At 41.1% G+C, this 13,852-nt stretch overlaps 1 protein-coding gene across 7 annotated transcripts in view; it reads left to right on the top strand.

The window, feature by feature from the left end:
- The first annotated feature begins 936 nt into the window (after positions 1-936).
- The window catches only part of Nrg4 (neuregulin 4), a 72,113-nt gene continuing 59,197 nt past the window's right edge, over positions 937-13,852 (top strand). For 3 of the 7 annotated variants that reach the window (XM_039082177.2, XM_063266173.1, XM_039082178.2), the window contains exon 1: positions 2,553-4,100. In XM_039082177.2, coding sequence (XP_038938105.2) covers positions 3,934-4,100 — 167 coding nt within the window. In that variant the 5' untranslated portion in view covers positions 2,553-3,933. Of the gene's footprint in view, positions 1,614-2,449; positions 2,514-2,552; positions 4,101-13,852 lie in introns of those variants that run through there. The other 4 variants (XM_063266174.1, NM_001191109.3, XM_063266175.1 and 1 more) reach the window with 4 other exon arrangements.

Genomic DNA, 13,852 nt, shown 5'->3' with positions numbered 1-13,852 from the left:
GGTAGCACACATCTGCAAACGCAGCATTTAGGAAGCTAAGACAGGAGGACTATAAATTTTAGGCAAGCCTGGGCTACACATAAAGACTCTGTCTTTTTTTTGGTTCTTTTTTTTTTTTTTTTTTTTTTTTGGAGCTGGGGACCGAACCCAGGGCCTTGCGCTTACTAGGTAAGCGCTCTACCACTGAGCTAAATCCCCAGCCCCTAAAGACTCTGTCTTAAATAATAAAATAAGGAATCACATGGCTCTCCCTGTTTCTAATTTCTCATGTATAAAAGACAGTACGAATCACCGTAACATGTCTTTTGATAAATGCATCATGAATGGCTTATGTGATCTCCACATGAAGTTTAGTGTTCATTCCTATATTAATTGGTAGCATAATGGTTTCCTAGTTCAGATAAAATAATAAAGGATATTTTAATCTCATTTTCAGTCTCAAATACTGTATGCTAAAGTGATTTATATATGTGTGTATGTATATATGCATATGTGTAATGACTATATCATTTGATGTGGGAGATAATGTGGATAATGAAAATAAATCTATAGTCAAAACTTGTTTTGTGTGTGTGTGTGTGTGTGTGTGTGTGTATGAGCAAATGTATTTGTTTCTGAGTTTTCTACCCAATAATGATGTCTGAATTGTGATTTTTAGAAAATAAAAACATCTAAATGCTTAGTATACTTTAAATAAAGAAAAACCCCACGCTTCATGTAGACAGAGTTACATATTAATATTTTAAAACATGATTTTTGGAACTTAACTTTTCTAAGTGTATATGAGGCTGAGGGATCTTCTCAGAAGGGGAGGTGGGAAGATCCTAAGAGCCAGAGGTGACAAAGCCAGTGTCTCCAAGGAGACAGCGTCTTCCAGACATAACAGGACTTACACACACACACACACACACACACACACACACACACACACACACACACACATACACGTTCAAAGAGACTGTGGCAGCATATACAAATGGCTTTGTCACAGTTCTCCTGAGAATTTATATTATCAGATCCACTGGTTACACCATTGTAAGGGTCACCATAGGCCTGAGCTCTGCTTCAACCGTTGCTCCGTCCAGTTTTGTAAGTTCAAGTCATTACTTGTACATTTTACATAGTCTATAAGGAAATTGTTTTTTAAACCCTGTGGTGCACCTGACCATTAGTTTCACATCAAAATGCCTTTTCTCCACAAACTTACATAACATTTATGAGTTACGAAGATGTGCAGAGATTAGTAAGGGCTCTAAAGAACGTGGCTTATTTCATAACTTTGAAACTTGGACCGCGCTTTAGGGGTGCCACCTACCGCAGCTCCCTCCTTTCTTAGTGAAATCCTGCCCATTTGCGGTTTGGAAACGTGTGGGCGTGGTTCCCTGGGCTGCTCCTGACCTCTGTATGGGCGCGGTTCCCCTGGCTGCTCGTGACCTCTGCTCACACCTTGGTCTGCCTTGCCCTCGCCCACACTGAAGGGACATGAATCAGATTTTTGACACGTTGTAAAGCTCGAGTCACCACTGCCGAAGTCCTCAGCGTTCAAAAACTTGTGAAACGCTGCATGTCTAGCAAAATTTACTTTTTTTATGGGAATATAAATTTTTGTTGAGGTAAGCTCTGTTTATTTGGGGAAAGAGGAGGAGAAAATGAACCAGTGATTAAACGTTTATTGTGCTTATGTCTCTGTCTCTCTGTCTCTCTGTCTCTCTCTCTCTGTCTCTCTCTCTCTGCTTGTCTGTAAAAGAGGTTGCTTCTGGAAGACTTTTTAATATTGCACGTCCTTATATGAAATAGCAGATTAAACTTTCATTACAGTCTTTGTACTAAGACAAGAGCTTGCAGTCACAATGTAAGGATTAAATGCATTATCTGCTGCTCTAGTTTAATGTCTTTGTTTCTGTAATGGCAACAAACTTCACTCATAAGCATGTCTCATTTGCCTTGCCCTGCCAAATCTCAGACACCATTTTAAAGAAGGGCATTTGTCAATTGATTGACAGCTTCTACCTTCCAATCGTGGACGTGCTCTTGTACAAGTTTTAAAGCTGTAGCTGAGGGGCTTCAATGCTTTTCGAGATTTTTCTGTAGAATGGCCATTTTCAACAAGTTGAAAAGTTGGGAGGTCACGGGTTCTCGGTGGAAGTTAGGCTTCTGAGGGCTTCGTGATTTAAAAGCACAAATGTCTGTGGAGGTGACTCAGCTGAGCGTGTGCATTTGCAAGCAAGATGCTGTGCCACCGTTCTCACCCAATGCTAACCTTTCACCATCGGTCTTCTGTTTTACCTGTTAAGGTTTCAGCACCGTCTTTGTGTCTAAGATGCTCACATCCTGTCATGCATGTTTAATTTTCAACATTTTAGAGATTTGCTGATAGAACGTTTGGCACGTTATAATGTCCTCCAAACAGGATAACTTCCCCTAAAATGTAAATTTTAAATTATTTTAGGTGCTGTTTCAACCCTAATCCTCCCACCAAGAATGAAACTATTTGAAAATTAAGATGCCAACAGGTAATTTCTTGTAAGTTCATACTTTCTGTCTATGTGTGAGTTTATTTAGTAAGAAAATGACAAATGTATATTAATATAAAGCTATACTGTCTCCCATACAAAGCCTTCCAAAAACATTAAGTAGTTTAGCTTTGAGAGACCTATATAACATAAAGCTATTTAATTTTTTTACTTATGTTTTATTGTTTTTTTCTTTTTACAAAGTGACAGATTCTAGCTTTCTATCTCGTATCAACATCTCAAACACTAAGTGAATGAAATGAGAATAAAATGAGCCAAGAGGTAGTAATTCAGGTTAGGTGAGTAGTGTTGGGAGTTGAATTATGAAGAGACATGGCTTTGTATAAAAAAGAAAAGGGAATCTGAAGAAAACAAGTTTGAGCCAGTTTATTTTTGTTTCTTTAACACTAAATTCTTTGTGTTTTTTTCTTCTTTAGTATTGTATACCTTTTTTTTTATTTTTTACTTTCATAGTTGCAATCTGAAACTGAAACCAGTTTTTGTTGTTTCTAAAGTAAAAGGAAAATTTAAACTTTTCAAATTCAGACTGGAGATTTCTAGCTCTTTGCAATTATATGTTAAGAGGTATCAATATTTTAGAATTCAATATACTAGCACGTTTTCTTAACGGCATATCATTTTGTAATGCCAAGTTGGATGTCAAATGGAGGTAATGCCATTTTCCTCTTCACATGAGGTGATCCTGGCTCACGTCCTAGGCAGAAACAGTCAGGAACTAGCAGCATGCAATTTTAAAGCAATGGTATGTTCTAATTAAGGAGAAATTCTCGATTTTCCCATGTGAAAGAGAAAGTAAAGCTGGAGAAAAGGTAGGGAAAGAAGAGAGAGAGAGAGAGAGAGAGAGAGAGAGAGAGAGAGAGAGAGAGAGAGAACGAGAACATGGCTCCTCTCACTGGTATTCTGACATGTATGTGGACTGGATCTAAGCAACAGGCTAAATTTTCAGATCATGTGAATCTCTGTCAAATCAACCCTCATACAATTGTTTCCTTTGTTTTTTTGACATTGATATATAAAAGTTTTTTTTTTATAAATCAGACTCTATTTCAATTATTGAAATCTTTCCCCACTACAATCTCAAATATATATCTGTATTTGAGACATAAACAGTAATAAAGATCTAAATACAGCCCTGTCCGGGAATATCTGTGTAGTACAGAATCCCCAGGCTGTGTGGGGGACACACATTCTGTAGTGAGATTGCACTCTAAGTGTGAAGATTTCTTATTTCTGTTACATAGCCTCTACGTTATTATTGTCAACAGTCGTATCTTTGGGATAGAAGGGCTTTTAAGGGGTAGATAAGACTGTTGCCCATGGAATAAGGAATAAAATTGTTTTCACTTTGAGAGAAGAAAATTCATTCTTGTAAAAAAAAAAATTGCTGATTCGTTCTAAGATGAGACATTTCAACTGCAGGCCGCCTCAGAAAAGCGTTAACCGTGTCTATTTCATGTGCATGTGTGTTGTAGATCACGAGCAGCCCTGTGGTCCCAGGCACAGGTCATTTTGCCTGAATGGGGGGATTTGTTATGTGATTCCTACTATCCCCAGCCCATTCTGTAGGTGAGTGATGTGGACCGGGGGAGAGGGTGATTTCAGTTTCACCGTTTGATTTTAAAAGGTCAGGGGTATACGATGTAGGGGAGTGGGGATGTTCTGTCCTCTCTGTGCAGGACAATTAGCCTCTGGAAGAAACCAGAACAAAACAGCAGACAAAGGTCTCAATGTGGTGGCCTTTTCTCAAACCTGGTTTGGTAGTTACCAGCCTAGGCAGGTTATAAAGAAGAACACACTCAAGGGACCCTTCTGAATCTCAGAATTTTAGCAGTTTAGGGAAAACGATCTGCTCAACATTGTTAGCAAAACATCATGAGGAACCACCAGTATAAAAAGCTCAAACAAGACGTTTCAGTTTAATTTAGAATGCTTAAATACAAGATAACTGGTCTTTAACCTTCTCTTCCAATAGATAGTAACCACTGTTCTAAGACAGTTAAAGGATGTCATAGTCCGTCCTCCAAATTCTAATTGTTCAGTTACAAGTTTAAAATTTTCCATTGTGACTTTTTCTTTAACCTATGGATATTATTTCTTGGTTAAAATCTCTTAATATGTAAACGAATTGCATCATGGTCAGAATATTTGAACCATCAAACTGTCCGCACCAAGTAAGCTAAAAGACAGCATGAAAAATGCCAAGATTTGGAGATTCACTAAAATGGGGAGGAAGCTTGGTTGCCTGCAGCTATTTTGTTTGGATAAATGTGTTTTTAGTACATCTCTGAAAAGTTACCCTCAGCGAAAGGGAACAGGCAGTTTGCTGGTAAAAGAATGTGTCTTGTTCCTTCCTGTTTCCGATTTTGAACAGAAGTTAGTGAAGGGCCAACAGCACACTCTGAACTTAGGAAGGGTGAGGAGCGAGGCTTGGAGAACTGGCCACCACGGAGTGTAGCCATAAGTCAATGGGGTTGGCCCGATCGGGTAATGAATGGGCCATGTAACCAAGAGCTGTTCAACACCAGGAGAAAGAGGGATCCAAGCTGGATGAGATGGGAGGGCAGGGAAGATTGAGAGTGAAGGAGTAGAGTGTCTGAAGGTTCAGGGGGGTTGAATGACAGGCGTATTTTAAATCATGTATTAATTAAAAGCAATTCCTTCCAATGACCTTAGGACAGCCTTCCAATATAGTTGTTATTATTATAGGCTGTAATAGCAATATCGGAGGGTGGTGAATTCACTTTCCATCCCTGTATTCCCAATCATCTTGTCATGGAGAAACCCAGACTCATTTCCGACTAGTTTTGCTGGTTCAGCCAGTTGTCACTTTGGATTTTCTTCTCTGCCCTATCTCTTTCATTTCTTCAGTCCTTCCTGACCCAGGTTTGCCTAACAGAAATAGTTCCCAAACTTACTCCCATTTGCATTGCGCCCGCGGTGCCTGCTAAATCAAGAAAACTTCAACAACAGATCCTACGCCTGCTCACTGACTCTACCAAGTAAAACCTTACTGTTCTGCTTGGCTTCTAGGGCTTTTACAGTTTGGTACCAAGCCTACCTCTGTGGCCTTTGCCTGGTCCTCAGTCAGTGCTTGATCTAGAAGCAAGTGTTTGTGTTAGATACACTTTGCATTAGGTCGATGACCTTGAAGTTATAACCCTTCTGCCTCTTTGTATGTAGCCGCATGTAAAACCTACTCATATTTCAAGGCTGCCCTCTCCCTAATCCTGGACCCCACCACAAATCAGAGCTGACTTCTCCCTGTGCACTTCTACAGAAATGTGGGGAAGTTATTACTTTATGTGTTTGGTCATTCGTATACTCAGAACTATTACTAAAATATAAATAGTACTGAGTCTGTCTCAGTCTGTCTCAGCACCTGCAGACTGAATGATCCCTTGGCCATGGTGAAGTCTTAGAACTAATTTTAAGTCTGAATCAGTGATCAGTGTTCTTTAGGGAAACGGGTAAGTGAATTATTAAAAAAAAAAATGGAACTCTTCAATGGTGATGTCTGAATAAGCTTCGTAGCTCTGGTGCAGTCTCTCCGGGCTTACAGTAAGTGGCGTTTTCTCCTCTTGTCTGTGCTTTTTCTTCGTTGAACTTTCTTAGAACCTACTCTGGCTTTCTTTATGTAATGTAACTTGCTAGACTTTTAGATAAATGATCTTAGGCTAACATTTTAATTGAGCAACTGATATTAACTCTTCAGGGCAACTTGGACACGGTAGCTCAGCCCTCAGAAGTGGAGGCAGTGGGATGGCTGCAGGTTCCCGGACAGCCTGGGGACAGTGTGAGACACTGTCATTGGCGCTTGTTAAAATTGGCCTTGAAGCCTGGTTCACGGACAGAATTTGGAGCGGCCGGCCTGCGCTAGAGGAGGCTGTGAATTCTTAGAGATGGGTTCAGGGTTATACTTGTCCATGAGACCAAACTTCTCATTTCCCTCAAATCTTTCCTGTGTTTTTATCTGCTTGGTTTCTCAATAACTAAAGAGCTATGACAAAAAGTTCCTTCTGTGATTTTTTTTTTTGAATCTTCAGTGTGGTTTCTGCTAGTTTTTACTTAAAATATTTTGAAATAACATTGTTAAGCCCATATGAATGTATAATGGATGATTTTCTGGTAAATGTCCCTTTCATCATGGTACGATATTAACCATCTTTGTACCTAATAATGGTTTCTGTCTTTGCACATATAGTTCATTGACATTAGGCTGGCCAAACTAGTTGTCCCTTATTGAGTATTTAAACAGGATTTTCCCCTTAACCTTTTATTAAATGTAAGCTTAATAAAAAGCTTATTAAAACTAAGCTTTAAAAAAAATCCAGTCTGACATGTTTTTCTTTTATAAGAGTTAATCAAATTTTGTTTTTCTGGTTACATTATTAAATTTTAAAACCAGTTTGTAACCATCTTCCCTTGTGATCTCTACTGTGCTTTAAAGATTCCTTCTGATCTTTTCAGTGTGTTTTGTTTCGTTTTGTTTTGTAGCAAGCTCTTACACTGGCCCAGGCTGGCCTGGCATTCCTGTTACGTAACCCAGGCTGGCCTGGCACTCCTCTTATGTAACCCAGGCTGGCCTGGCACTCCTCTTATGTAACCCAGGCTGGCCTGGCACTCCTCTTACGTAACCCACGCTGGCTGGGATTCCAGGCACATGCTGCTGCTGTGCCCAGCTTCCTACTTGCCTTTCGTTCTAGGACCTTGAACTATGTGCTCTAATTAAGATGTGCTAAGCCTGTCCCCATGCTGCTGCCCCTGCCAGAGATGCTGTACTCCTCTGTCTGTGAGGTGCATGGGTTTCCTACTTCCCATGAAGCTTTCTATGTCCTTTCTAAACACCTGTCACCCCAGGGTCATGCTAGCATGAGAGCTGACACTTGAAAATCTTTAATTCTTATTAAGCCACAATTACTTTTTCGTTGTCATTCTAAGAATTCATTGCCCGACCCTCCTTATGAAGCTCCTCCCTTGCTTGCTTCTGAAATGTCTTTATCTGTGTTTAGGCCTTTGACCTATCTTATATTAATCTCTCTGTTTGGTATGAGATAAGGTTCGTTGGTTGGCTTGCTTATTTAATGCACCTGTACAGTTTTTCCAGCATCATGTGGTGAAAACTATCTTTTCTTCATTGAATGGTCTTGGTGTCTTGACTGTGTGTGAGGGGTTATGTCTGGGTTCTGTAATTCTGCCCCATTTGGTCGATAGTCTGCACTTAGAATTTTTTTAACTAGGTTTATTATTTTTTTTTTTTTTTCGGAGCTGGGGACCGAACCCAGGGCCTTGCGCTTCCTAGGCAAACGCTCTACCACTGAGCTAAATCCCCAACCCCTTAGGTTTATTATTTTTAATGTGTATAAATGTCTTTCTTGTATGTATGTGTCATAGTTGGACTTTCCATTGCTGTCAAGAGACACCATAACCAAAGCAACTCTCACAAAGTAAAGCATTTCACTGGAGCTGGCTTACTGCTTCAGAGGTTCAGTCTATTATCATCAAGGGGGGAGCATGGCAGCATCGGGCAGATGTGGGACTGCACATCTTCATCCAAAGGCAAACAGGAGAAGACTGACTCCCACTCGGTTAGGAGGAGGCTTTCATTGCCCACCCCCACAGTAGCACACTTCTTCCAGCAAGACCATAACTCCAAATAGTGCCACTGCCTGGACCAGGCATATTCAAACCACCTCCATGTGTGTGTCTATGTGCACCATGTGTGTGTCTATGTGCACCATGTGTGTGTCTATGTGCACCATGTATGTTTCTGGTGCCCCAGAAGATCAGAAGAAGCACCATATCCCCTAGAACTGTAGTTCTAGGTCTCAAGCCATATGGGTGCTGAGACTCAAACTCAGGTCCTCTGCAAGAGCAACAGGTGCTCCCAACCACTAAGCCATCTCTCCAGTCCCCTGCACTCACATCACAATTTAATTGTTTAGCATGTATTTATATGGGAGGGAGTGTGCATGGCATGGCATATATGGAGGACAGAGGACAACTAAGTAGAACTTGGCTCTCTCTACCATGTGGGATCCAGGAATCAGACTTATCCTACCCGGCTCAGGGGAACCCACCCTTACCCACTGAGCAAACCTGCCAGCCCTTACCACAGTCTTTTTTTTTAAGATTTATTTATTTATTTATTTATTTATTTATTTATTTATTAAATGTATGTGAATACATGATCACTGTCTTCAGACACACCAGAAGAAGGCATCAGATCCCATTATAGATGGTTGTGAGCCATCATGTGGTTGCTGAGAATTGAACTTAGGACCTCTGGAAGAGCAGTCAGTGCTCTTAACCACTGAACCCATCTGGACCTGGGCTCTTTTTGGTTGGGAGACTTTTAATGACTGCTTCTATTTCTTTAGGAGTTATGGGGCTGTTTAAATGGTTTATCTGTTCCTGATTTAATTTTGATACCTGGTATTTGTCTTGAAAATTGTCCATTTCCTCCAGATTTTCAAGTTTTGTTGAATATAGGCTTTTGTAGTAGGATCTGATGATTTTTTGAATTTCCTCTGATTCTGTTGTTATGTCTCCCTTTTCATTTCTGATTTGGACACACTCTCTGTGTCCTCTGGTTAGTCTGGCTAAGGGTTTATCTATCTTGTTGATTTTTTTCAAAGAACCAGCTTTTGGTTCTGTTGATTCTTTGTATAGGCCTTTTTGTTTCTATTTGGTTGATTTCAGCTCTAAGTTTGATTATTTCCTGCCTTCTACTCCTCCTGGGTATATTTACTTCTTTTTGTTCTAGAGCTTTTAGGTGTGCTGTCAAGCTGGTGACATATGCTCTTTCCTGTTTCTTTCTGCAGGCACTCAGCACTATGAGTTTTCCTCTTAGCACAGCTTTCATTGTGTCCCATAAGTTTGGGTATGTTGTACCTTCATTTTCATTAAATTCTAAGAAGACTTTAATTTCTTTCTTTATTTCTTCCTTGACCAGGTTATCATTGAGTAGAGCATTGTTCAACTTCCATGTATATGTGGGCATTCTTCCCTTATTGTTACTGAAGACCAGCTTTAGCTCATGGTGGTCTGATAGGACGCATGGGATTATTTCTATCTTTCTGTATCTGTTGAGGCCTGTTTTGTGACCGATTATAGGTCAATTTTGAAGAAGGTACCATGAGGTGCTGAGAAAAAGGTAAATCCTTTTGTTTTAGGATGGAATGTTCTGTAAATATCAGTTAAGTCCATTTGGTTTATGACTTCTGTTAGTCTCTCCATATCTCTGTTTAATTTCTGTTTCCATGATCTGTCCATTGATGAGATTGGGGTGTTGAAATCTCCTATTATTGTGTGAGGTGCAATGTGTGTTTTGAGCTTTAGTAAGGTTTCTTTTACGTATGTAGGTGCCCTTGTATTTGGGGCATAGATATTTAGGATTGAGAGTTCATCTTGGTGGATTTTTCCTTTGGTGCAGATGAAGTGTCCTTCCTTGTCTTTTTTGATGACTTTTGGTTGAAAATCGATTTTATTCGATATTGGAATGGCTACTCCAGCTTGCTTCTTCAGACCATTTGATTGGAAAGTGGTTTTCCAGCCTTTTACTCTGAGGTAATGTCTGTCTTTGTCTCTGGGGTGTGTTTCCTGTATGCAGCAAAATGCTGGGTCTTCTTCACATATCCAGTCTGTTAGTCTGTGTCTTTTTATTGGGGATTTGAGTCCATTGATGCTGAGAGATATTAAGGAATAGTGATTGTTGCTTCCTGTTACTTTTGTATTTAGAAGTGGGATTATGTTTGTGTGCTTCTCTTCTTTTGGTTTTGTTGCAAGGAGATTACTTTCTTGCTTTTTCTAGGGTGTAGTTTCCCTCCTTATGTTGGGCTTTACCTTTTATTATCCTTTGTAGGGCTGGATTTGTAGAAAGATATTGTGTAAATTTGGTTTTGTCATAGAATATCTTGGTTTCTCCCTTAATGTTACTTGATAGTTTTGCTGGATATAGTAGCCTGGGTTGGCATTTGTGTTCCCTTAGGGTCTGTATGACATCTGTCCAGGATCTTCTGTCTTTCATAGTCTCTGGTGAGAAGTCTGGTGTCATTCTGATAGGTCTGCCTTTATATGTTACTTGACCTTTTTCCCTTACTGCTTTTAATATTCTTTCTTTGTTTTGTGCATTTGGTGTTTGACTATTATTTGACGGGAGGAGTTTCTTTTCTGGTCCAATCTATTTGGAGTTCTATAGGCTTCTTGTATGTTTATGGGCATCTCTTTCTTTATGTTAGGGAAGTTTTCTTCTATGATTTTGTTGAAGATATTTACTAGCCCTTTAAATTGGGAGTCTTCACTCTCTCCTATACATATTATCCTTAGGTTTGATCTTCTCATTGTGTCCTGGATTTCCTGTATGTTTTGGGCCAGGAGCTTTTTCCATTTTCCATTATCTTTGACAGTTGTGTCGATGTTTTCTATGGTATCTTCTGCTTCTGAGATTCTCTCTTCTATCTCTTGTATTCTGTTGGTGATGGTTACATCTATGACTCCTGATGTCTTCCCTAGGTTTTCTATCTCCAGGGTTGTCTCCCTTTGTGCTTTCTTTATTGTTTCTATTTCCATTTTTAACTCCTGGATGGTTTTGTTCATTTCCTTCTCCTGTTTGGTTATGTTTTCCTGTAGTTCTTTAAGGAATTTTTGTGTTTCCTCTTTAAGGGCTTCTAGTTGTTTACTTGTGTTGTCCTGTATTTCCTTAAGGGAGTTATTTATGACCTTCTTAAAGTCCTCCATCATCATGATAAAATCTAAATCTTGCTTTTCTGGTATGTTTGGATATCTAGTGTTTGCTTTGGTGGGAGAACTGGGCTCTGATGATGCCAAGTAGTCTTGGTTTCTGTTGCTTGGGTTCCTGCGCTTGCCTCTCACCATCAGGTTGTCTCTGGTGTTAGCTTGTTTTGCTGTTTTTGATGGTGGCTTGACCTTCCTGTGGGCCTGTGTGTCAGCATCCTGTAGAACTGTTTTCCTGTTTTCTTTCAGCTAGTTATGGGAACAGAGTGTTCTGCTCTCAGGTGTGTAGTCGCTCCTGGTGACTGGCTTTCAGCTCTTGGCAAGGGCAGCAACCGGAAGGGTTCTGCCCCTACTTCTCCTAGGTCCCTGTGTGCAGGGGGCACAGGTAGCACTAGGCATTTCCCTCTTGAGTCGGGAATGTGGACAGAGAGTAGTCTCCTCTGGTTTCTCAGGAGTATCTGCACCTCTGAGGGTCTAGCTCTCTCCCCCACAGGATTTGGGTGTAGCAGTTGTTTGACCGGTTCAGTTCAGATCCAGGCACAGATCTGGACTTCGGGGGCTCCTGCAGCTGACTGCTCCTATCTTCCTGTGTCTAGAGGCACTGTGCAGTTTCCTCTTGGTCCAGGGATGTGGGCAAAGGTAGGAAGAAGCAGCAGTCTGTCCTGCCCTGTAGTCTCAGAGTTGCCCACACTTCTGGGTATTCAAAAATCCCATGGGATTTGGGAGCAGAGAGCTGTGGACTGGGATCAGAAAAGTTCCAGCCACAGCCAGAAACCGGGAGTGCCTGGTTCCAGAGGACATCTGCCTTTGTGTGTCCTGAGTCCACCAAGCAGGTCACTTGGAGCAGAAAAGTTGGCCTTACCTCTGCTCTCAGGAGTGTAGCCACTCCTGGCAGCTGGCTTTCAGCTCTCTGTCTAGTTTATTCTTTTTAACCTAACCTGCTCATTTTTTCCACGTGCGTGGTAGCTTTGTTTCCTTGAAGTCAAATTCTGTTATTTCTTTCTTTCTTTCTTTTTTTTTTTTTTATTAACTTGAGTATTTCTTATTTACATTTCGAGTGTTATTCCCTTTCCCGGTTTTCGGGCAAACATCCCCCTAATCCCTCCCCCTCCCCTTCTTTATGGGTGTTCCCCTCCCCATCCTCCCCCCATTGCCGCCCTCCCCCCAACAATCTAGTTCACTGGGGGTTCAGTCTTAGCAGGACCCAGGGCTTCCCCTTCCACTGGTGCTCTTACTAGGATATTCATTGCTACCTATGAGGTCAGAGCCCAGGGTCAGTCCATGTATAGTCTTTAGGTAGTGGCTTAGTCCCTGGAAGCTCTGGTTGCTTAGCATTGTTGTACATATGGGGTCTCGAGCCCCTTCAAGCTCTTCCAGTTCTTTCTCTGATTCCTTCAACGGGGGTCCTATTCTCAGTTCAGTGGTTTGCTGCTGGCATTTGTCTATGTATTTGCTGTATTCTGGCTGAGTTTCAGTCATACTAAGGAATGATTCCTCCTTGGTCTAAGTTTGTAAGGAATTTACCCATGTTTGTTTCAAGTATCTCTTTAAATATCTTGGTTCTGTATATCATGTGGTTAAGGATCTACTGTTACCTCCTTTAAAATGTTTACTTAGTGTGCTTGTGCTGCTAACAATAAAAATGTATTCCTCTCAGTTCTTGAGGTTAGTAAGCCCAAGTTCATGGAACTGGCATTTGGTGCCCTTACAAAAAAAGGGCCTTGCCTGTTAATAGCACACAGTGGGGAGCAAGTCAGGAGAGTAAGTTTTGGAGAGAACAGGTTGAAGGCAGGAAGGCAACTCTGTCCTCCTTGCATTTCTGCTCTGGCTGTCCCACCTCACATTAGCCCATCAGTCCCCTGAGGACAGGAGCCTACATTTCTGTGCCAGTGGGTAGCAATCTGTCTTAGCTGCGAGTTTTTATAGTAAATCCAATACACAATAAGTCTAGTTGGTGCCCCTGCCCATGCTTTTTGATTTTCCATATGAACTTTGGAATTCATTTTTCTGTTCAGAAGAAAAAGAACACGGTTTTGGAGGTTTGTTTTAATTGCAATAAACTTACCTAAGGAACATTTATTTGTTTATAATGCGGAAGCTTCTTATCCAGGACTGAGAAGCGTGTTTGCATTTGTTCAGAGCCTCTCTCAGGTACTTCAGGAATGCCCTCAACCCGGTATAAACGTTTGAACAACCCTGAAGGGAGCTCATTCCGTACGCTTTGCGTTTTATTATTAAAATCAGTTTTTTCTGTGAATTTAAAAAGTAAGTTAAAGTAAGTTATTTCTGTGCTCAGGACTCTTCTGGGTCTTTCTCAGATAAAAGCCGATGGCCGACAATGCATGGCCTTCCCCGGTGCTCTGGCCTTGCGCCTTACTCTTGCCTGCCTACTCATCTCCTGAGCCACAGTAGCCGCCCCGCTGGTCCCTGTGCTCAGCTCCTGCCCATGCCTTCTCCTGTGCCAGTGCTCCCTGCGATGTCTTCAAGGGCAGCCCCTTACTTTATGTTTTTATCACCCTCTCAGGGAAAGCCCAGGCCTGTTTTCCTTCTCCCACTCTGATTCTCCGAACCTCTCACCATCCCCT

The sequence above is a fragment of the Rattus norvegicus genome, chromosome 8, assembly GCF_036323735.1.
Source record: "Rattus norvegicus strain BN/NHsdMcwi chromosome 8, GRCr8, whole genome shotgun sequence".
Taxonomy (NCBI): Eukaryota; Metazoa; Chordata; class Mammalia; order Rodentia; family Muridae; genus Rattus; species Rattus norvegicus.
Note: the sequence above shows the minus strand (reverse complement) of the source record. Positions and strands in the feature narration are given on the sequence as shown.